Source organism: Microtus pennsylvanicus, chromosome 19 (genome assembly GCF_037038515.1).
Source record: "Microtus pennsylvanicus isolate mMicPen1 chromosome 19, mMicPen1.hap1, whole genome shotgun sequence".
Classification (NCBI taxonomy): Eukaryota; Metazoa; Chordata; class Mammalia; order Rodentia; family Cricetidae; genus Microtus; species Microtus pennsylvanicus.
The window spans coordinates 943908-968071 of record NC_134597.1 but is presented as its reverse complement, the minus strand read 5'-3'; the positions used below and the strand labels follow the sequence as shown (position 1 = coordinate 968071).

General features: G+C 40.8%; 1 protein-coding gene across 5 annotated transcripts; it reads left to right on the top strand.

The window, feature by feature from the left end:
- Positions 1-3942: 3942 nt before the first annotated feature.
- On the top strand, positions 3943-24092 carry Fam133b (family with sequence similarity 133 member B). Of its 5 annotated transcripts, none has more exons than XM_075953775.1 (11): positions 3943-4070; positions 10344-10441; positions 13556-13634; positions 14502-14576; positions 14690-14719; positions 15111-15173; positions 15798-15890; positions 17187-17237; positions 19447-19533; positions 21063-21092; positions 22561-24092. In XM_075953775.1, the coding sequence occupies exons 1-11, from the start codon at positions 4047-4049 to the stop codon at positions 22651-22653; spliced, it is 723 nt and encodes a 240-aa protein (XP_075809890.1). In that variant the 5' UTR covers positions 3943-4046; the 3' UTR covers positions 22654-24092. The 5 variants fall into 5 exon arrangements, with proteins under 5 accessions (XP_075809890.1, XP_075809889.1, XP_075809886.1 ...); XM_075953774.1 differs by having other exon boundaries at positions 3945-4070; positions 21063-21146; positions 22561-23805; XM_075953771.1 differs by lacking the exon at positions 3943-4070 and adding an exon at positions 6054-6282 and having other exon boundaries at positions 21063-21146; positions 22561-23805.
- Positions 24093-24164: the final 72 nt, after the last annotated feature.

The window sequence follows — 24164 nt, the reverse complement described above, 5'->3', positions numbered from 1 at the left end:
ACACTATTGCATTATAGAACGTGTTAGCACAATGTGGTGTTAGACTTTTCAAAGAGGTCCTTTATGAAGGATGTGCTCACTGATAGGACCAGCTCACTGAGCTTACAACTCATTGAACAAATACTGAGTGGGCGAGCAGGTGACTGCTGAACGCTTTAGATAGAAATCAATAAAAATAGGTGCAGTGCTTAAGAGCTTGCAGTAGAGAGAAGCTACCATGAGAAAGATTTGTGTCACCAAATTGGTCCAGTAGAGATACCCAGGGGTTTCCTACAAATAAGGCTTGATAAGCCTAGGGGAAGACGCGGTGGATGTGAGTATTTGCTGCGCAAGCATGAACCACCAGATTCAGACTTCCGACCCCCACAGAGAAAAGCTGAGTACGGGCTGCTTGTCCCGTGACCCCAGCATTGGGTGGCAGAGACAGGTAGATTCTGGGAATTTGTTGGGCACCCTATCTAAACGTAACAGGTAAGCACTGGTTCAGCAAGAGATCCTGTCTTTCAGGAACAAGGCCTCTGGCTTGCGCATGCGCATACACAGACATACCTTCACACCAATGTGCATGAACCACACACTGGGGAAAAAGTGAAGCAAGGTTCACTGAGGGATGGCTCAGTCACTAAAGTGCCCAGAATGAAACTATGAGGACCGAGTTTGAATCTCCAGCACCCACGTAAAATCCAGGTGATGTCACCTCTAACACCGATTCAGTTAGTTTTTTATATAATAAAAACCCAGAGTCAGATATTAGGGGGTGAAAGCTGAGCGATCAGAGAGGCAGAACAGTCACCCTCTGGCGAGTTCTTACCTCAACTAGTGCTCAGATGGAAGGAGGCGATCCTGTCTCTCAGATGGAATGCTGTCTCTACAAAACCTCAGGCTCGTGCTCAGACTGAATCCTCAGATTGCACTAAGCTCCAGTGTTCTTCCACCTTATATTCCTCTCTCCACCGAGCCATAGTGCGCCAGTCTCCACCTCCCTAGTGCTGGGATTAAAGGTCCCTGGGAAGTAGAAAGCAGAAAAAGACAAGATCTAGTATATTGGGAGCATGGGGACCTTGGGGGAGGGTTGAAGGGAGGAGGAGAGAGGCAGGAAGGGGAGCAGAGAAAAATGTGGTGCTCAATAAATATCAATAAAAAAATTAAAATACTAAAAAACGTGGTCCCAAGTCCTGGGATCACCTTTGTGTGAGCTCTGCTTCTTTTAGACAGATTCAATCCTGTGTAGATTAGGGTGGCTTTGAACTCACAGAGATCCTTCTGTCAAGTGCACAGACTAGAAGACAGTTAAAGAAGTTATAGAAAGCATGGGGGAAGGCCAGGTGGTGGTGGCGCACACCTTGAATCCCAGCACTCAAGGCAGGGGCAGGAGAACTCTGTGAGTTCGAGGCCAGTCTGTCTACAAGAGCTAGTTCCAGGACAGGCTCCAAAGCTACAGGGAAACCCTGTCTCAAAAAACAAAACAAAAGAAAAGAAAAGCAAGCTTTGGGGAGCATTAGAAAAATCTGCGTGGCTTGATTGTGGTCATGGTTACATGGCTACATAGTTGTCAGTATTCAAACTGCACTACGAGCTGGAAAATGTTCTTATATGTAAATTACAACAATAAAACTGATTCTTAATAAAGTTAAAGATGTCATGTTCAATGCTAACAAAAGCCAATTTGGAATATTTGACCAGTGACTTTCATAGCTCATGAGTCTCGTCAACGAGGCTGGAACAAGAGGAAGATTGTAGCAGAGCTGTGACCCATTGATTCAGCTGAAGCTCTCATGGGCATGGGAAATTTTCCTTCCTGACTCACTTTCCTGGTAATTTCCCCTCCTTTACCCACTAAAAGAATTCAACCTAGGGCTTATAAAAAATAAACCAATTAAAGTGAATGATACATTTTTCAATGGCACATTTCTTTAAGCACAAACTCTTTATTGATTTTGTACAATAAGAAATATGGTTACCAAGAGCACTTAGATGGTCATGTTGACAGGTCACTGTTTGAACTCTGCACAGGCAAAATTGCTTTCCAGACTTTACATGTCAAGTGTGGTCTCCAAGGGGAATCAGCTGAGTGGTCCGTGAAAGATAAAAATTTCTCTACCCACGGAGGGCTAGGGAGATGGCACATCTGGTAAAATGCATGCAACACAAGAATGAAGGCTGGTGTTGACGTCACAGAGCCCTCTTGGAAAAACTGAGTGTGGGGCCAGCGCTTGTTATCCCAGTGTTGGAAGGCAGAGACGCAGATCCCCGGGGACAGCAGGCCACTCGGCTCCTTGCCAATGAGCGATACTATCTCAAAAACGAGGTGCATGGCTCCTGAGGTTGAACCTGAGCTTCACCTCTGGCCTACACTTTCACAACCCACTCACTGACACACTTCACGATATGATTTGTCAGCCTTACAGGTCAGCAATTGCTGAACATTTCATAATAACCAAACTGTCTCATAGAATTTCTATTGCTATGATGAAACATCATGACCAAAAGTAAGTTGGGAGAAAAGGGTTTATTTGGCTTATACTTCCACATCACCATTCATCATCAAGAGAAGTCAGGACAAGAACTCAAACATGCAGGAACTCAGAGGCAGGAGCAGATGCAGAGGCCATCGAGGAGTGCTACTTACTGGTTTGTTCCCACTGGCTAGTTTAGCTTTCTTTTTTAAATTTTTTTTTTGTGTGTTTCCCAAGGCTGATGAGAACCAGTAATTTTTCTTATTTATTATGTATACAATATTCTGTCTGTGTGTATGTCTGAAGACCAGAAGAGGGCACCAGACCCCATTAGAGATGGTTGTGACCACCATGTGGTTGCCAGGAATTGAAGTCAGGACCTTTGGAAGAGCAGGCAATGCTCTTAACCACTGAGACACACACATACATATGCACATAAATAAAAATATAGCTGTTTCTAAAAAATAAAATAACGGGGGCTGGAGAGATATACTGTTTTATAGTTCATTGTTTTCCAATAATATATAGTGGCCATTTTCCCCAATCAACACATGTAGCTCTACTTCACTTTTGAAATTCCTACATGATTTGTCAAGGCATGAGAGTGCCATACCTTAGTCATTTCTTTTGTCATAAATATCAAACTTGATCTCCCCAAACAAAAGAGCTGCCTAGGTTAATATCATTACAGTGGCTGTTATTAGATATAAAGTGTCGTGCTTACTTCTCCAGCCTAAGAATACGTACACCCAAACAACAGACATCTGAGGTTGTAGATTGTCTAACATCTCTTTCCATTCAAAATCCATACGAAAATAATTCAGAGTGTAGGAAAGTCAACCAGTATATTATTATATTTAGAAAACAACCCATGTTATAATCAGTGAGTGCTATTCATTTGGAAAATCTCTACCTAAGAGGGTTATTAGTATAATTATACTGTCATACTTGACTATGTCCGTTTCCTTTAACCCAGGAAGTTCTGGCTTCCCTCTCAGCTCTCACAGTCTACCTGAAATGCAATTTTCCCACCCTCCCTTGTCCCCACCAATGACAGTGTAAGGTTGTACGGGAAGCATCAATTTCCATCTTTAACACAGTTGTGTTCAAGTGCTGAGCAACTCAGCTTTGCTACTGTGGAACATGAAGCCACAGGACTTGGCTTCCCTACCGTCTATTTTTCTCAGCTGAAAGATGAAAAGCATTGGGGGGGCAGTATGTAATTCACAAACAAACAAAAAGAGCTGTCCTCGCTTTATTTCCAACAGTTGTACCAGCGCAGGCACAGGAAGAGTTGTAGTAATCTTAGTTTCCCCTAGAATGAGTATTTCGGCGCGTAAAGAATGGAAGAAAGCTAAAGCCAATGGAGCGAGGTGCCTTGGCACAGGCTCCTGGGAACAGCAGGCGGGCGCTGGCGCCGGTCTGTCCTCCGCACCGCCAGGGGGCGCTGTGGCGCGCGCGGGCCCGGGAGTGGCGGGGCGCCGCTCTCTGGGCGGGGCGTAGAGGCGGTGGGAGGACTTGCGGCGGGCCGCTTCGGCTTCTTCTCGGGCCTACTCTATCCGCGGCTTCCCGCCCCTTCAGCCGGCCACCATGGGGAAGCGGGACAACCGCGTGGTGAGTACCCGGTGGGGGAAACCGAGGGATGCCGGGGGGCCGGAGCGAGCGGAAGCCGTGGTCCATCGCGGTCGGGCCAGCGGCCGCGGCGGACTCACCTGCGGACCCCGAGACCCGGCGCCTTGCGGTGCGCGTGCGCCGTGCTCGCCTCGGCGCCTGGGTCGGCGGGCTCTGCGAGCCCCGGGGCCGCTCGCCCCGCTGCGGTGAAGGCCGCCGGTGCGGAGAGGCCGAGGCCCAGGCGCCACGCAGCCCGGGCGCGGGGGCCGGGGATGCAGGGATGAGGGCTTCGGGGTGTTCGTGACTTCCCTGAAGTCACAGCTTGACCACAAAGGCGCGTGGGTACCCACTGAGCTGCCTGTGACTTGATGGTGCTCCCCGTCTTCCAAACGTCGGTTTCTGTTTTGGTTCCTTGTAGTTCCGTAATGGAACCTCTTAAGTCGAGAACCCTGCTTCTACGGTTCAGGAATGTAGGAATGTTCTTTCCTCCTGGCTTCAAGAAGAGGCCACGCCTTGTCTGGACCAGAGAATAGAGTTGAAGTGGCCGTGTGCACGCCGGACCCCCCCACCGCCAACCCCGAGTTCGACGTCCTGGATTGCTTGGGCTCTTAGGCTTAGATATCATCTCACTTGTTTTCTGGAGATGTTTCAGTTTTGTTTTCATTGGTGATGCAGTCTTGGTTTTAAAGATTATTGGATTGCTTACAAACATTTGTTTCTTACAGAAATCCAAAATGTTCCATTTTACTGGAAACTTTTCATTTATACATTCCTAGGGCATTTGTGAAACATGAAATCAGCTTTGTTTACTGGTTCGTTTGACAACTCTGTACTGTTGTGCTGCCATAGCACAGACTGTTCTGGCAGCATTTTGTTTGTATTTCAAAGATTATAAGACCGAAAACATTAATTCAAGAGGTGGGAGGTATAGATCTGATGGAGTCTGATTCGTTGAGGACAGGTTGAGGCTGCTTAAACCGCGACCAGAATTCGTATCGTTTGATACTTGCTTCAGCACCTCATGACTCTGGATTTTTTTTTTCTATAAAGGCTCACTTTTTAACAGCGCCTTTAAATCCCAGATATCGTATCCATTTCCCACACATGTTCAACTTCTCCATTATCAACATCCCCCACCTTAAAGGTACATTTATTTGTTCAGGTGAACTTGTGGTTTATATTTAAGGAATCACACCATGTTGTGCATTTTATGTCTTTGGACAAATTAATAATGATATGCATCCATCATTGTGATGCATTGTCACGGCTTGGAAAGTCTCTGCTGTGGCCATTCCTGTCACTTAAGTTCACGACAATCACTGGTTTCTCTATTGGCTCCATAGTTTTGCCAGGACTTGATTTTGAATACTTATCTCTGAAAATACTAGCTGTGCTGTTGTTGTTTAGAGATGGTCTCAGAGACAGTCCAGTTCTTTTTCTTTCACCGATGATATTGTCACGATGTTAAAGATTATAGAGTTTCAGACTTAAAAAAAAAACAAACCTTTAGGGTACTGGAGGGAGTAAAGCCTCGAGGGCGCCCTCGTTCTCTCTCTCTCCCTCTATCTCTATCTCTCTCGCCCTCTCTCTCCCATGTTCGTTATGACACAGTGTCTTTCTGACATGGAACTTTGTAGACGGGGCTGACCTGTACCCATCTCTGCTTCTGGAATACTGGGATTAAAAGTAAGGGCCAAGGCCAGGCAGTGGTGGCGCACGCCTTTAATCCCAGCACTCGGGAGGCAGAGGCGGGCAGATCTCTGTGAGTTCTAGGCCAGCCTGGTCTACAAGAGCTAGTGCCAGGACAGGCTCCAAAGCTACAGAGAAACCCTGTCTCGACTGCCTCTGCCTCCCTAGTGCTGGGATTAAAGGCGTGTGCCACCACCGCCCAGCTTGAATTAATCTTTTTAAAAATAATTTATTTTTATTTTATATTCATTAGTGGGTTTTGCCTATATGTATGTCTGTATGGGGATGTCAGATCTTAAAGTTGCAGGCAGTTGTTAGCAGCTGCCTTGTGGGTTCTGGAAGAACAGTCAGTATTCTTACCCACTGAGCCGTTAAGCATATAAAATGGTGAAGGGAATGGCCTGGAGAGATGGCTCAGCAGTTGAAAGTACATACTACTCTTGAAGAGACCCATATTAGGTGGTTCACAGCCGCCCCTAACTCCAGCTCTCAGAGATCCAACAGACACATACAATCAAACAACAAGGTAAATAAATGTTTACAATGATAAAATAGTTGAGGGGAATGTCTTCTCATTTTGGTGCACATGCATTCATTTTTTTGGTTGTTGGTATTGATTAAAATGCCTTTTTATTTTTTGGCAACTGCTTTTGCTTTTCACTTTATCACCTTGGACATCTTTCCAAATCATAAACTTTAGATCCATTTCTTTTTCTTTCTTTCTTTTTTTTTGTTACTACATAATATTTCATTTAAGGGGCATACTTTCAGCATATTTCATGAATCCTGAGTTGATGATGGCCCAAGTGTTTTCAGGTTTTGCTGCTGTAATTTAGTTGGGATGGTCCTTTTATATAGTTGCATTCTTTAGAAATATTTTTTACAACTTTAAAACTTTTTAAACTTTAAATGTTTTACCATTAGGGACTACTAAAATGATTTCAGTTAAAGTATTTAGTGCTCTCAACCCCAGAAAACCTAGACAACAAAGAGGACCCTAAGAGAGACGTAGTTAATCTACGTGGGAAGTAGAAAAATCAGATCTCCGGAGTAAATTGTGAGTGTAGATCATGGGGGACAGTAGAAGGGGGCGGGAGGAAGGAAGGGGAAAATATATAACTCAATAAAAACAGTTTTAAAAAAAGAAAAATGAAAGTTGAACCATATTTAAAAAAAAAAAGTATTTAGTGCTCTTGGAAAGAACCTGGGTTTGGTTCCTAGTACCCGTATCTCATACTTAATAACTCCGGTTTCAAGGATTTGATACCCTTTTTTGGCCTTCAAAGATGCCTGTACACATATGATACACAAACAAGCAAGAATATATACCTAAGCTAAAAAATAATTATGCCAGGATGTATATGAATCATACTGCTTTACAATTGTTAAACTTTTTTAAATTGTTAAAATTTTGCATTGCATTTGATACCTGTAACTTGCCTTGATTCTCTAAACATTCCTGACATTGAGAGCTTGTAACACTCCTGCTTGTAAGAAATTTATGTCAGATTTGTGAATTATTCTGAGTAATTAATGAGGCAGTGTTGTCTTGGTGGAGGTAATTTTCAGCATGTGCTGTGCATTGTGGTTTTGCATTTTTTACTCTGTCAGAGAAATCTGGAAGTCTGTCACATTTGTTACAAAGGTCGAAATGTTGGTCGTTTTTACAGGTCTTGTTAAATGCAGCAAATACAGTGATTTCTTTCTTTCTTTCTTTCACAGTGTTAAGAGTAAAAGAAAGGCCTTAAAATCAACCTGAGAGTAATTATCTTTAACCTAAGTTTCTATCATTTAAACATTTATCGACTTGATTTACACTTGGGAAAGCTGAGTGTGAGGATCCGGAAGTTGAGACTGGGCCAGGTGTGATGGTTGCATGATTATAATCCCAGGCTGAGGCACGGGCGTGAGAGTTATGGACAGATGCAGCTACTTAGGGAGATGTGTCTCGAAACAAAACAGACGTTATATCTATAGCAAGTTTTAGTAAATCAGCATCTCTACTGTAGTAACTGTAAAATACAGAGCATGTTTTTTTATTGATTCGTGTGTGTGTGTGTGTGTGTGTGTGTGTGTGTGTGTTGACGGAAGGCTATTAGTTTGTTCCCGGCTGCTCAGCCCTGAAATAATCAGTCAGAAACTATATTATTTGCAACACTGTTTGGCTAATAGCTTAAGCATATTGCTAACTAGCTCTTACATCTAGAATTAATTTCCATTATTTTATGTTTTACCATGAAGTTCGTGGCCTACCGGCAAGGGTTCTAGTTGGCAGTTCACTCCTTTCCCCTCTGGTGTCTCCTTGGTGTCTCCTGACTCCACCTACTTTTTCCCAGCATTTAGCTTAGTTTTCCTCACCTAGCTCTATTCTACCTAATCACAGGCCAAGGCAACTTCTTTATTCATTAACCAGTAAAAGGCCCTCCCACACCGTGTGTGTGTTGGTGTGGACGTGGATATAGCTCCCACATGAGTTGATGCTGACTTGCCTAGTGTGCGCAGAGCCTTGCCTGTGACCCCAGTACCTTGTAAAAGCAGATGTGGTACCTGCCTGTAATCTCTGGATCAGACCCAGTCATCTCCCCATCCTCAGCGTATCTTGTTTTTGTATAAACATACACTTGACAAGTATTTCATTCAACTGCTTCTCTTGAGCATTTCAGTTGGTGTGAAAGCAAAACGGTGGGGCTGGAGAGATGGCTCAGAGGTTAAGAGCACTGCCTGCTCTTCCAAAGGTCCTGAGTTCAATTCCCAGCAACCACATGGTGGCTCACAACCATCTGGAATGAGGTCTGGTGCCCTCTTCTGGCCTGCAGGCATACACGCAAAAACAGAATATTGTATACATAATAAATAAACATTTAAAAAAAAAGCAAAACGGTGGAGGCTGATATGTTGTTCCATGTATTTCATGCATCATAAATTTTACTATTTTTCCCCCTTTTGAGACAAGGTCTCGTGTTGCCGTGGCTGTCCTGAAACTTATTGTAGACCAGCTGACCTTGAACTCACATAGATTCTCCTGCCTCCTTTTCCTGAGTTTAAAGAAATGCCCAGCAACCTTCGGCATTTTAAAGTGTAGTTCATTGCCATTAGCTGCATTTGCAGTGCTCTGCAGCCTCTTTCAGAACTTCCGTAACCCCAAGTTTCTCTCATCGGGTAAGCCCAGTTCTGCCCCGTCAGACACCTCCCAGAAGTGGAACTGTGATGCTGGCTGGTGTTTGTCTGACGTCATTAACATAGCTGTTTTCAAGACCTTTCCAGATACGGTGTTAGAATTCGATTTTGTGAAAATTGAGTGGGGTGTGTGTTGTCTTTTTCTAGTCACCCGTGGATGCTATTTGTTGTGTTCCGCCCTTTGGCTGTTGTGAGTCTTGACTGCTGCAGAGAGCGCTGGTGGTCTACTAGAGTCTGCTTTGCATTTGTGTGGGGATCTGTAGTTCCTCAAATTGGAGGTTTATGTGCTGATTCTGTATGTAACTTTTTGAGGAGCAACTGAATTATTTTCTTTAACAGCTATTCAGTCTTATTCTCCCACCGGCAGTGCACAAAAGGCCCCACTTTCTTCCCATTTGTAACAATCCTTGTGATTTTCTGGTTCTTTGATAGTAAATAGCCTTCCTACTGATACTGAGCACTCTTTCTTGTGTTTATTGGCCATTGACAATGTGTCTGTGGAGAAATACCTATTTTAAGTTTTTTGCTCAGTTTTAAATTAGATAATAAGGTGTTTTGTTGTCTTTTTATCAGGATATGGTTTCTCATTCTGCAAATTGTCTTTATTTGGGGCACATTTATTTCTTGCACATATTAAATTATTTTGGGAGGTTGGAGAAATGGCTCAGTGATTAAGAACACTGGGTTTGAGTTCCAGCACCCACCTGGTAACTCACAACCATCTGTAACTTTATTCCCAGAGAATCAAACGCACTTTTCTGACCTCCACAGGTCCTGTATGTACACAGTGCACAGAAAGACATGCAGGCAAAACACCCATACATTTTGAAAATTATTTGGGGTGTTGTTTTGAGATAAAGTGTCACATAGCTACTCCTGACCTTCCTGCCTCTAGCTCCTGACTGCTAGAATTGCAGGTATGTGCCACTGTGACTGGCCACCATGTTATGAAGTCCTCTTTGTGTTGTTGTTGATTATAACTTAATTTTTTATGTTAATTTAAGAATAAAATTGCCATTACTATGTACTAGGCAACTTAGCAGTAAGGCAGAATTAGATCATTTTTGTTTCTTTGGAAGTGGGTTTCTTTTCTATTTTGCAAGTAACATAGTGTGGTAACCTTCTCTGGGCTATTGGGTTTCAGGAGAAGTTACCCTAAAGACTTCAGCAGGTGAGAGGCATCATTATTTTTCAGGTCTCTGTTAAAGCAACAGCATCGTGAGTTATATGGAGTATCTACTTACCTCACAAATAATCACGGCTATGTAGAAGATTGACTTGAGTTTTGTAGTAAGTTGATAGTCAACTTGTTCATGCTTAGTTCGATATAGTCATTTATACTAATGCTGCTAGATATAAGTGTCTTTTCTTAGTGGTTATTTTAATGGAATTAATTCTTCTTTCCTCAAGGCCTACATGAATCCAATAGCGATGGCTCGATCAAGGGGTCCAATCCAGTCTTCAGGGCCAACAATCCAGGATTATCTGAATCGACCAAGGCCTACCTGGTATTTCTCAGTTTACCTGTTCATAAAGTTTTTTCTTACTGCCTTTAGTGTTTGTTGAGCAACTTCCGGATAAAAAGATTGTTTACTTATTTTTGAGAATTTCATACATAAGTATTGTATTTCTATCATTTTCATTCTTTCTTCCTCCTCCAACTTTTTCTATTCTCCACTCCCGCTCCTTCTCAGATTCATGGGTTCTTTAATACCATCACACATGCGTGTACCGTACTACATCCTGGATCACATTGTGTTCCTCATACATGCATGGGTTGGAAAAGCTGGTTGATACTCACTTTCTCTGTCCTCCTACACGCCCCCGGCTTTCCTGTGGCCTTGTCATCCAGGCCGGCCTGTCATCTGGTGTCATGCACAGCTTGTTTAGACAGCCATGTTGTGACTTCATGGATGCCTTCCCCTGCCGAGTATAAAAGACACTGTCCCTCAGTGGGCATCTTGGTTCTGGGTTTTTAAAATCTTTCTGCCCCTCTTCTGTAATTTTCCCTGAGCCTTACATGTAGAGGTGGAATTGTAGATGTACTAATTTGGGGTGGTCACCATGGTTACTTGTTCTCTATGTTCTGACCAGTTGTGGGTCTTTGTAGTAGTCTCCATCTGTCACAAAAAGAAGCTTCTCCTTTGAGGGGTACGATCTGCCCTTATCTGGATGTGTCTTTAGAATGTGGTTAGAAAGTTTATTGGATTGGGGAAATGGTGTTAGTTGTTTCCTCTCCAGGATCTGTGGCTGTATTAGCCATAGTAGTTGGCTATTTGCAGTATTAGCCATGAATTCTGTCTGGTGTGGGCCTTATGGCCAGTTAGCTGATGACTGCAAAGTAAAGGTATCACTCTTGCTCCACTGGGGATATGCCGTGCTCATCTTTGTGATTCGTGGGCTTTCCCACTGGGTCCTCGCCCTTGGTGGACTGAAAGCACCTTCAGGTACTTTCAGAGCTGGTCCTCAGAAAGGAAGCTCCTGGTCAGTTCCAGCTTGATTCCTCCAAGTCCTTTGTCCAAAGTGTGTGATCAGTCTGCAGCAGGAGGGTCTTACGTTTAAGTTTTGGGAGCAAAGGTGGTGGCAGTAGCCTATATTGTTTCGTTTCAGGAATCTCTGACCAACAACTCAGGGAAGTTTCCCATGCATGGCGTTGAGTATTATTATATAATCTGTGGCTCCTTCCCGTAGCATTATCACCCTGTGTGAAACAGCTCCCTTTTTATTAGGTTCTGTGTTTGCTTGATTCTTTGTTTTTTGATTTCTTTGTATATCTGAATATTGATATTTTATCAAAAATTCAACTGGCAAAGATTCTCTGTGAGCTCTCTTTTCACTCAATTGTTTTCTCTGCTGTACAGATTTTTTTTTTTTTTTTTTTTTTTTTTTTTAGTTTAAATGAGGTCATGTTTGTTGATTGTTGCCTTAATTCCTGGGCAGATGGAGTCCTATTTAGAAAGTCCTTTCCCGTCCCTGTATCTTGTAAGGCACGGCCTGTGTTTTCTTCTACCACTTTTGGTCCTTCTGCTTTCACGTTGAGCTTTGATCCAGCTAGAGTTCATTTTTGTTCAGGGTAATCTATGTGGATCTAATCTCGTTCTTTTACATGTGGAAATCCATATAATGAGTGCTGATTCACATGCATGAACAAAGCAGGCATGTTTGAGAATCTGGCATAGCAAAAAACACTTGGAGGAAGCTTTCTCCTATCACCTTTTTCTGTAGCCTCTGAAATGTCTCACTTAACCTTGCAGGGTCTATGCTGTTTAAAATCGGCAGTGGGATGAATGAGGTACTTTTCATTGAGAGTCACTTAGCGGTTAACAGGGACTAACAGGAATACTGTACCACGCTGTTCCAAGTTCCATCAGCTGATTCAGGCGAGTCAGAAATAAGGGAGGAGTAGCTCTCATCTTTTGTAAATACATGGTCACAGTTTCAGGCAATATTATTTAATATTTCACAGTCCTGAAGTGACAAATCACTAGCTGTAGAGTACCATTAGATCCAGGCAGCTGTAGTTGATGCTTACTATATGCTATAGAGAATCCTTTCAGCTCAATGTCCACCTCGTCCAGTATGCTGAAGTATTCTTAACCACTGCAGCATACCAGAGAAGTTCTCCAAAATGTTATTTTGCCTTTAACATGGTAAGAGGGGATGGAATTTAAAAGGGAAATGCTCAAGAAAGCATTTTACCCATGAGTTAGAAGCCTTTAAAACAGCCCACAGGTTATATAATTCATAAGAGCACTTAGAGGATTGGCAAATAATCCCACTCCTAACAAGATTCATGGCCAAAGGATGTTAGGTACTGTTGAAAAGGGAAACAGTAGAAAGTCAGACATGGGCTTGTAAGGATCTTGCTAACAGGGTCATACAAGACACACTTAATTCCTCTAGCAAGGAGTTATGACAACATGTGGGATATGACCAGCTCAGAAGGCTTATTAGGTGATGCCCAGGATTTTTATTGCTGGTTAGTCTCTGCCATCACATTCTCAAATTCCTCAAACCCAGAAAGAAAGCAGATACTCGGCCTAAACTGCACTGTGTCACACATACTAAGTTGAGTCGGAATAAGCTGCTCTTCATGAGGGAATGGTAAGACCTCCACAATCTAGCTCCAGGATGCCCACCTTAGGTCAGTGGTCCAAGAAGGTAGGCTGTATCAAGCCTTTGGCGTGCATGTTGAGTGTTGTTTTATGTCATGGGACTTAGCAGCAGAATGTAGCATTGAGTAGGATAGACTCATCTTAACGCAGACAGCTTGTGGCCTGAGCCAGATAGATGTCTTACTTTCTCTGAATTTGACTAAGGCTTTTAGGTACCTATTGCTGGGTTGTTGTGAGATTTAGTCGAAATAGTATTTAAGTGATCTGGGTTTGGAAGAGGAGTAATATCACCCAGTGATATTTATTGTGATATATTTATCATGATATCATGATTATTTACATAGTTGTACACAAAGAAATTTGAACTATCAGTATGAGAAGGAGTCTGAGAATATGAAAATTCTAACTATGAAAATGTTATATACAGAATTTTGTCTTGTTTGTGTCCACCCACTTAGACTAAAGTGCAGTGCTTTTGAAATTGTATTTGCCATTCTGTTTTTAAAGGGAGGAAGTAAAGGAACAACTAGAAAAGAAAAAGAAGGGTTCCAAAGCTTTGGCTGAATTTGAAGAAAAAATGAATGAGGTTTGTAAATGGCATCTTTTAATTGTTTCACTTTAATAAACCAAGAATTTGAGTGTTACACTTTAGGCTTTAAGGGTATTCTATATTTTATAAATATTACTGTTATATTTGAAGGCAGGTTCGTGAGTAAATTAATACCTTCTATAAAAATAAGAGAACTCAGTAAAGGCACTTCCTCGAAAGCCTGATGATCTGAGTTTGATTCTCGGAACCCACATAAACATCAAAGAAGAGAACCCACCAGTTGCCTTCTGGTCTACACACATACACCATTATATGTGTGCACCCACACACCTCATACCTGCCCACGGTAATCATAATCATACTTTTTTTTTCCTTTTTGGTTTTGTTTTGGTTTTCAACACAGGGCTTTTCTGTGTAGCAGCCCTGACCATCCTGGATCTCTCTCTAGACCAGGCTGGCCTCAAACTCACAGCTACTCAACTACCTCTGCCTTCCAAATGCTAGGATTAAAGGTATGTGCTACCACTGCCCGGTGATACATGATACATTTTTTTATTGGTTTGTTTTTTGTTTTTTTTTTTGGTTGTTGTTGTTGTTGTTGTTTTTTAACCCAGGCATGGTAGCACTAACCTTTAATCCCAACACTTGGAAGGTGGAGGCAGGTGAAGCTCTGAGTTCAAGAAATGCAGGCAGATTTCTGAGTTGGAGGCCAGCCTTGTCTACAAAGCAAGTTCCAAGATAGTCCCAGGGCTACACAGAGAAACTACATTTTACATAAATGTATACACAAATGAAAATAAGTAAATCTTTTTGTTTAAGAAGGAAGCTGAGATAAATAGCTGAGTAGTCTAAACTAGGAAAGAGAATAGGAGCTTCTAATGGTGTCTCATAACCTTCTTGCAGAATTGGAAAAAGGAACTAGAAAAACACAGAGAAAAATTATTAAGTGGAAATGAGAGCTCATCCAAAAAAAGACAGGTAACACCCTTTTTGTTTATTGTCATTTTTCTCATGGATTTCATGATGGTGTGTTGATAAATACACTTGAAAATTTCATCTACTTATTCAGACTTGTGTTTCTTTCTATTTAGAGAAAGAAAAAAGAAAAGAAATCTGGTAGGGTGAGCAAAAGTTTTCTATTTTTCTAAATGTTACAATTAAGAGCTATTTAAAAAAGTAAGCATGATTGATTTTTACCTGTATGCTAAAAGTGCATAGTAACTTAGACTGTAGATGAGTCCTTGGGCTGTGATGGGTGATGTGAAGGGGGTCACCTCCCTCATAACCTAGCAGTTCTCCTGTTGCTGCTAAAGAGGACAGTTGTTGATCGTCGCTCATGTTGTCACTTTGTTGAGTTTAGAGGACTGAGATGACTTTTACATTTTAGTTTCTAAGTCCTGTGAATATGGCATCTGTTTCTTAGACACTAGATTGATTTCACTAAGTACTTGAGTGACCTAATAAACCAATTCCCGCATCTCACAAGCTTTAATTGTTTTGTGCTTGGTCAAGTATTCATCTTCTTCTTCATCGAGCTCTGATTCTTCCAGCAGTTCTTCAGATTCTGAAGATGAGGTAAGGTTTGCTGTGGTTCATGAAATAATGGGTATCTACTTCAGTGTCAAGGGGACTCCTGATGTACAATTGCTGCTAGACATGCTGATTTTAATTAATTGTTCATAACCTAAAGTGCCCGTATAGGAATAAATGAAATGATGAAATGTTTAAATATTGGTATTAAGTTTTAAGTTTGCTTTGTCTATTTAAAATAATAGAATTATTTGTTTTATAAAAAATCTAAAATACTTTTGACCCATTGATTAGAATTACATAATTGAGATCACTTGAGTCTTCTTCACATAGAAAAATGGCATGTTACATTGTTACATTATGATCTTCATTGAGCCAGGTGTGGTGCTGCACACCTTTAATTCCAGCATTCAGGAGGCAGAGGCAGGGCTCTGTGAGTTCAAGGCCAGCTTGGTCTACAGAGTGAGATCTAGGACAGTCAGGGCTGCACAGAAGAACCCTGTTTTGAAAGATTAAAAATAAATAAATACATAAATATTCATTAACAGAAATATGTTTATAAGTTGGTCTTTTGATTAAGTTCTGGTCATTACTACATTTATGATATTAGTTAAATGGATAAATTATATTCTGAAACAGAAAGCAAATATTTCTAAATGTTTTGTGTAGGATAAAAAACAAACAAAAAAGAAGAAGAAAAAGAAGAGTCGTTGCCATAAGTCTCCTGAGAGCTCAGTGTTGGACTCCGACTCGGACAGCAAGGTGAGACTCAAGGCACTGAGTCCTGAGACCAAAGGCTCCATTGTCACTATGATTAGAAAGAGCACGTTTGGTTTTGTACTTTGAGATTCTGCACCAGTTGACTGGTGTATTTAATATTGTACATGTTGTATTTATTTATTCCCTGAGTGCTTTCATATACATGTTTCTGTGTCTCCCAATCTTCATGATAGTGTTCTTTTATTTTCAAAAGATATTTGTAATTCAGGGCAAAAAGGAGGTGAGAGCTGAGCTGATTATCTTTTACTAGCTAGCCTGGTGTGCTTTCTGTTTGACCAGATTGGTTCTATACTGACTGTAATCAGTGGTAGACAAAATGAAGTATTGGTACCTATTTATTGAGGTTGATTTATTCCTGTTGGAGAAATGTAGTAGAAAGCTTGCTTGACATTCATGAGGGAGACTGGGGTCAAGCTTCAGTACCAAAAAAGAAGCATTAATTCCTAGGTCCTATCTCCAAAGTCTGATTGGGATCAGAAATAGTTTGTATTTTTGACAAATGCCCTACATGGGTCTGATGAGGAGCACCCAAGGAACATAGGGGCTCAGGAAACTAAATCTCCTGTTGAGGTTTCTGAAAGATTTTCACTCGCCCTGGGAAGGACGAGTTCTGACAAAGTTCCCAGTGTAGAAAATCCTTGATGGCTGTTGGCTCTCTCTGTCATAACGCAGCAGTCCTCTCATCGTGATAGTTAGTGTTCATGGAAGGCCCTCACGGGTAATGCATTTACCCCTTTCAGTAACCTTATGAGGGAGCTGTTTGTTAGTAGTTAGAACTAAGGGAATAAAAGCAGAATTTTTGATGTGGACAGGAGACAAATCAGATTGGTGGCTGGCAGAAAACCATGTGGATTATAGAACTTCAGTGCATGTGGCCATAACAGGCAAAGACAATGGCATGAAGCCCCATATTAAAATAAGCCGTGTGGATATTGGATACTGTTTTAGGGGTACATAAACTTTATTCAGTTAGATAACAAAAAGGTCTTACATGTAGAGATACATATAAAATAGTTGTTTTTCGAGACAGGGTTTCTCTGTGTAGCTTGGCACATGTCCTGGAACCCTCTGTAGACCAGGCTGAACTAGAACTCAGATCCGCCTGCCTCTGCCTCCCTGCTGCTGGGATTAAAGGTGTGCGCCACCACTGCCAGGTTCATAGATTGAATTTATTTTCAAAATAAATTCTGATATTGAAGTACACTTTTATTAGTCGTGAATCAAATCACTTTGGGGGAGTGCTACACTTGTACTGTGTCTCTTTGTGTATTTGTGCAGGATGGTTCAAAAAAGAGAAAGAAGTCAAAGGATGTGACTGAGAAAGAAAAGGTAACTATTTCTACACTGCCTTCCGTGACTAACAGTGATGTGTACCGCTAACTATTTCTACACTGCCTTCCATGACTAACAGTGATGTGTACCGGTAACTATTTCTACACTGCCTGGAGGTAGTCTGTCACAGCGCTTCCATGACTAACAGTGATGTGTACCATAAACAAGGGGTTTCATATTAGTGCGATGGTTCTTTTTAGCTATGTATTTATTTATGAGATGGGGGCTCGCTGTGTTGTCCAGGTTGACCTTAGACTCCTGGGATCTTCCTGGGAAGCTGGGGCTCTGGCCACGTGGTCCCCACTATAATGTCTTTATTAATAATATTAATTGGTGTATATCAACTGATAGAAGGAGAAAACCATGTTTATTTTAGTAGTTACTTGATTTGGTATTAACTCCTAATATTCAGAAAAGTATATATGAAACTAAAACTTAAGTAGTACAAAACTGAAACAGCTGTATTGTGGTTTTGAAGTACTTCAAAGTATTACATAGAGAATCTTACACACTGAACAGCCACCCTAATAGTCACTAGAATTACTAAGTGGTTTACATTTGCTTCTGATGTTGCTTTACTGTTTCAGAGGCAGTGGTCCTGGAGTTAATGTGCATGCTTCTCACATTGAGCACATAAGTATAAATGTATTCATAGTAGCATCCAGTGTTGTGTGGTTTCCAAGAGTATCAAGTTCTGAAATCTGCTTTTTTATCTAGCATTACTGCTGACACTTAGCCTTGATGTTTTCAAATTTATTTCTTTTGCTTACAATATTCCATTTATTCTCCACCCTCCTATGGAACATCTAGATTGTTTTTATTTTTAATAATTTATTTGTATATGTGCACCATGTGCATGAAGGTGTGTTTATATGGAGGCTAGCAGAGGACATGGTTGTTGTAGGTTCTGGCAGCTGAACCTCAGTTCTCTGCATAAGCAGCAAGTGCTCGTAGCCTCTGGGCCACCTCTGCAGCCACCAATTGTTTACAGTTTTCAGGAAACTGCTGCAATGCACATTTCTTTATACTCTGAGCTGTTTTGCTGTCCCAGAACTAAGATGTTTTAAAATGTAAATGTAGGAGTTAGGACATTGGCTCAGCAGTTAAGCTTGTTTGTTTCTCTTCCTGTGTTGTGAGTTTGGTTCACAACACCCTTATAAGCATCTGTAACTCCAGCTTCAGGGGATCTGACACCCTTTTTAGCCCCATGAGTACCTGCACACAAGCATGACATACCCTCTTGCATACAAACATACATATGAATACAAATGAAATAAAACTTGAAAAATATAATACTCTAGATATAACATTATTTTATATATATATAATACTCTAGCTATAACATGATATATATGTGTATATAAATAATGCTATTATAAAGGTATTCTTTTAAATCATAACAAGTAATTGCCAACTGGTTGTCTTTTCTTACATCATCCTGAATAGAAGCAAAGGGATTAAAATACAAAGGACTTAAATCTTTCACCATCTTGGTCTCTTATGACCTTAAAATTGTATCTGCTAATTTAAGGAAATTATTATCTAAATAACTTGTTCTTAACCTTCCTAATGCTGCAACCCATTAGTACAATTCCTTGTGTTGTGGTGACTCCCAACATAAAATTATTTTTGTTGCTACCTCATAACTATAATTTTTATACTGTTATGAATTGTAATATAAATATCTGTCTTCTTAGAATCTTAGGCAACCCTGTAAAAGGATTATTTGACACCCAAAAGGGTTGCAACCCACATATTGAAGACTGCTGATGTAAATGGATATGTAGCTACTTGAATTTATTAAATGAAAGTATTGGTTTAGTGGAATTAAAAACTTAAATTCTGGCAAATGTCACTATGTTTAGAAATCTCTAAATTTAAAACTGGGTGATTTGTAGAAGAACTACTAGGATAGTTAGAAGAATTTTTAAATTTAACTTAGAAACGAGATATGGGGCTTGTGTGATGGCTCAGCAAAAAGAAGCCCTTGATGCAGACTTGACAACCTGAGTTGAATCCTTGGATCCCACAAAGTTGCAGGAGAAAATAAAAATACTCTGTGAAGTTACCCTCACTGATACATACAGACATGTGCCTGCCTACATGCAGATATACATGCACATAACAAATTTTCCGTTTGGACATAGAAGCATAAAGTTTTTATGGCAGAGTTTTTAAATTGGGATACATGTATTTGTTTTCATAGGACAATAAAGGAGCCAGCAGGAAAAGAAAGCTGTATGAAGATAGAGCACTGACCTCTGAGTCATTGTCAGAGGTGGAGTGTGAGGAGGTGAGTAAAGAAAACTAGTTCAGAGTGAGTTTTAGAATTTTATGACTGTCATTTTGATAATCAGTCATGCTTTCCTGTGCCTTTCCAGTTGTCATTCTGGTCACATGGAGGAGACTGCAGCCAACTGAGGGCCAGTCGTGGCTAGAGTAGAAAGAGTCAGACATGCTGATCACTTGTGTCTCACATGTTCTCTGGGCACTGCCAAAGGAGCTGATTTCCTGAGTCTGGCTTCGCTAGGCTTCTCTCCTTTGGTGTCCACCTTGCCCAGCTGTCTTCTCTGCTTCACAGCTCCCTGCTCCTTCTGTATCTTCCTGTTTGTTTGTACCTCTCTCCTTTTTTACTTCCTGTTTCTGGTTTCTGGTGATGGCCCTCAGAACCATCATACCAGTTACCCCATCTTATAGTTGTAAGTTTTATTCTTTTTGAAATGAAACTTGTAGCTAATAAAAGCTAGTTACACTAGTTTTTATATTACTGTCCCTTACTAGAAGAAATGGAAGTACATAACAATGTATAATCTGACGAAATTGTATTTGAATATATAAGCACTCAAGTAAGTATGAGACTGGAAGGTAAAATCTTCAGTTTAGACTAGGGTTGGACCCTTATACGTGGCCACCAGTCAGTTTCCGGAATGACGGACAACATTTCAACAAGCTCTCAGAGAGCTGCCACCCAATTGCAAGCAAACAGGATCTAATGTATGTGTTTGTTCCTTTATTCCTCATTCTTCCTTACATTGTCAGTGACATTTTTTTATGTGTTTGTGCCATGTATCTAACAGGTATGCCATTCAGCTGAATAGCTAGGCAGTTTTTATCTTCTAGTATTGTTATATTTCACACTAATCCAGTATATAATAAGGAATGTTTAACAGAATACCTTATTTGTATTAACATTTAATATACATGGACTCTGAGGGCTGAGAGACTGCTCAGAAGTTAAGAGCACTGGCTGCTCTTGCAGAGGTCCTGAGTTCAATTCCAAGTAACCACATAGTGATTCACAACCATCTGTAGTGAGATCAGATGCCCTCTTCTGGTATGCAGGTGTACATGCAGATAAGGCCAGCCTAGGTTAGAGAGGTTTTACACACACACACACACACATGGGCTTTAACAACTTTCAGTTTAATTTGAATTCAGCACACTGTGCTTTAAAAGGTCAAAAGGAAATACAAAAGATACAATCATTGTTATTTACGAGGATTTTAACCTGCTGCCCTATAGTTTTAACAGTACAGAATTGAGAATCAGGTCTGGTCTGTGCTATGCTAGAGTTCGTGATGCCTTCCCACAGTTGCACTACTTGTTCTTGGTGCTGAGAGACAATACAAGGGAAGACTTTAAAAACTTTTAAAATCTTAATTTATGTTTCATTTATTGAAGCTTTATTGATACATAACAGAATTCATAAAAATATAGTTTTTATAATCAAAATTTTCTACATGTGACTTGAACATGTAAGATATATGTACTAAGTAAAAATGACATGGTTGTCTTCTATTCACAAACATTTCAACTTTGTAGGTGCAGGCGAAAAGGAAGAGAAGTGGCGAGGTGCGCGAACAGCAAGTACCCTATGTTCACAGATACCAGCAGGACCACTGTTCTGTGTGTCTCTTTGGTTTGGTTTGTGGGGTTTTCTTGTTTTTTGGTTTTTTGAGACAGGATTTCTCTGTAGCTTTGGAGCCTATTCTGGAACTCACTCTTTAGCCCAGATTGGCCTTGAATTTACAGAGATCCACCTGCCTCTGCCTTCCTAGTGCTTGGATTAAAGGCCCATTGTTCTTTAATGTCACCTTAATTCTGCTGGGATCAGATGAAGACTGGGAAGAGTGTGTGTCCATCACCTTCGGTTACTGGATGGGGGAGAAGCAAGTAGGCTTTGGAAAGGGGAGCAAACAGCTCCTGACCCCTTTCAGAATCTTACTGTCAGAAATACAAGTTCAAAACTGAGAGTAGTGGCACACACCACTAGGCATGGTCTAGTTCTTAGAGAACAGAGTGTGTATATATATATGGGGACAAGAGTGAGTAGCTAAAGAAAGCCTCCCCATGGGCCTAAGGGTTTAATTCAGTGGTAATGTACTTGCCTTATATATGCAAGACTGTGGGTTCCACCCTTGTACAGTAAATACATTTAAGATTTGGGGATTTTTTTTGTAGAATTCTATCTAAGTACATGCTTTAAACAAACGAACGAACAGCAGCTCTGTCTTCAGCATCCCCAAGAAGGCAAGCTGCAAGGTTCTTCTGTAACAGCAGCAGAGGAGAGGGATCTCTGCCTCCCTTGCTTGCATACCACTTTTTTCTCCTGAATAGCCTCAGCAGTAGCCTCGAAATGATGCCTTTACTTCTGTAACCGAAGCGCTCAGAGGAGGAGTTAAGTTCAGTAAAACTCCAGCACCCTTTACCCACTAAGAATGTGACTGCTTTTCCAGAGCAGTGATTTCCCTGTAAAAATCAGGCATTTGACTAGATATGGAGGTATGTGCCTGTAATCCTAGCATCAGGAGTTCAAGGTTCAACGCCAGCCTAGGCTACAGGAGACCCTGTCTCAAAAAAAAGTAAGCTTATGTTTTATTAAAAAAAATATACCTTTATGTATATATCAGTATTTTGTATTAGTAGTTAGTATTAGCAATTAAAGTAGTGCTGCAGTCTGAACAGTACAGTTATGCTCCAATTTAAAAATATTAAATACTTGGATCCTCACAAAAACTGCCGTTTCCCTAAAGCAGCTGCATCTTGCTGTATTAGAGCTGTAGCTCGCTTTCCTTGGGAAGCTGTGTATCACATGAAAGTAGCGACGGACAGCATGGTTCAGTTGAGTCTTTTATAGACATTTCTGTTAGAAGTGGTCCTGCACTCCATAGTTGTGGTTATGGAGGTTCTCTAGAATGCCCTAACCAGCTTGGTTGCTTCTCTGGTTATTTATTCTGTGGTAGCTGAACTGTAGACGTGACAGTGTTGTTTTCAAATGGGTACAGTCGTAATGCCTGCCATGGGTTGTCTTTCTTTACAGGATAAAGATAAAGCCAAAAAGAGAAGGAAGCATAAGAAGCACAGCAAGAAGAAGAAAAAGAAGGCTGCCAGCTCCAGTTCAGACTCGTCATAGCATCGGGAAGACCAGGGTCCCTTACAGGGTGCAATGGTGAAGGAGCTCTTAACTGTGAAGATAACGACATACGTAGTAACGTGCATGAATTCCCTTGTGTTTAGACCTGTCCTGGACTAGTCAGTAGCCACTTGAATGCTGCTGTATGAAAGGCCATGATTGTTGCCTGCTGCCTGAACACCTTTTCCTCTCTCCCAGTGCTCGATGACTCTGGGGGACTGTACTTTGCAGTCGTATTAGTGGTTAAGATATTTGGAATAAAGCTAATATTTTTTACTAGATGTACTTAGGATAAGTCAACAGAAACAGTCTGAATCCATCTGTAAGATGTGACCAGAAATAATGAGGTGACTCTAGGGAAATTTTCAAAGTAGGGGTTACATTAATATTTCAAAATTCGTATGCTGTAGATAAGTGTATTTTAATTTTCCCCATGTATATTTTGATTTACTTGGGGAAGGAGCTTTTAAGGGGGGGTTGGTTTGCTATCTCTTTAGCTACCAGAACAGCGTGCCTTTGATCTCACACTACTTTTGTGGACACAGTAGCCATGCTTCCTGGGAGGTCAGAGCTGGGCACCATCAGTCCTGCCCTTGAGTGAGGTTAGTGATATCCATTGTATGCTGCTTTGAATGAACCAGAGATACTCGGCCCTTTGCAGCATGAGAAGCCCCCACAGCTCTGGCATTTACCTCCACTTCAGTAATATCTGAATGTTTCTTAGGGTTAGATTGTGTTGTCATTTGATTTAATTCTGCCTACACTTTAACTTTGGAGAAGTGTTTAGTAGACACTGGTACTTTCTGAACTGATAGCTAACAATTCTAAAGTGGAAGTTTTATGCAGGTCTTAACCAGTCAGAAGGGGTTATGTAGCCAGTGATAGCTACTTTATGTTTTGTATAGATTTTGTTTAGGCTGCAGTGTTTAACTTTTAACTCCTTACTCTTGCTGTCTTAAGTTCATTACTATGTTTAGTGGCACACAAGATATTTAGCATGTAAAAAGCAGGACTTTTGTTTTTTGTTTTTAACAGCTTCATATTGAAGCTAAGACTTTTACCACAAACAAGTTGAGTGGCAGGCTTAGTATGCTGTATCTTGTTACATAAAGCTGTTGCCAGAATCTTAGTAAACAGAATGTTTTAAAAGTTTGTTGTCTTTGTATATTAATAACAGATTATGACATGTTAACTTACATGAAACTACATTACTGCTCTTTCTGTGTCATGTTTTACTGAGATTTTGTGCCTCATCTCTGAGTTATTAGGAATGTTGAAAGGAATTGATAAGTCATTTTCATTTTACACTTTTATATAATCAGGTAATATGAATATAACAATGTACAATTTGCCTGTCAGAGTGTGTGCTAATTATAGTGGAATATGCACAGAACATTTTGGCATGAAAGAGGCTGAATAAATAGCTATTTTACTTAAAATAGCTGTGCTCTTATCTCCCTTTGGGTCACAGGTAGCTACAAAAGCTAGTGATAAATACACCCTCAGGTTTT

What these genes read in the sequence shown, in the direction of transcription:
- Fam133b (XM_075953771.1), top strand. Translation starts at nt 6,166, where the DNA reads ATGGCTCAGCAGTTGAAAGTACATACTACTCTTGAAGAGACCCATATT. An exon ending in AATCGACCAAGGCCTACCTG is followed by an intron (nt 10,442 to 13,555) that starts GTATTTCTCAGT and finishes CTGTTTTTAAAG; the next exon opens with GGAGGAAGTAAAGGAACAAC. An exon ending in ATGTGACTGAGAAAGAAAAG is followed by an intron (nt 17,238 to 19,446) that starts GTAACTATTTCT and finishes TTGTTTTCATAG; the next exon opens with GACAATAAAGGAGCCAGCAG.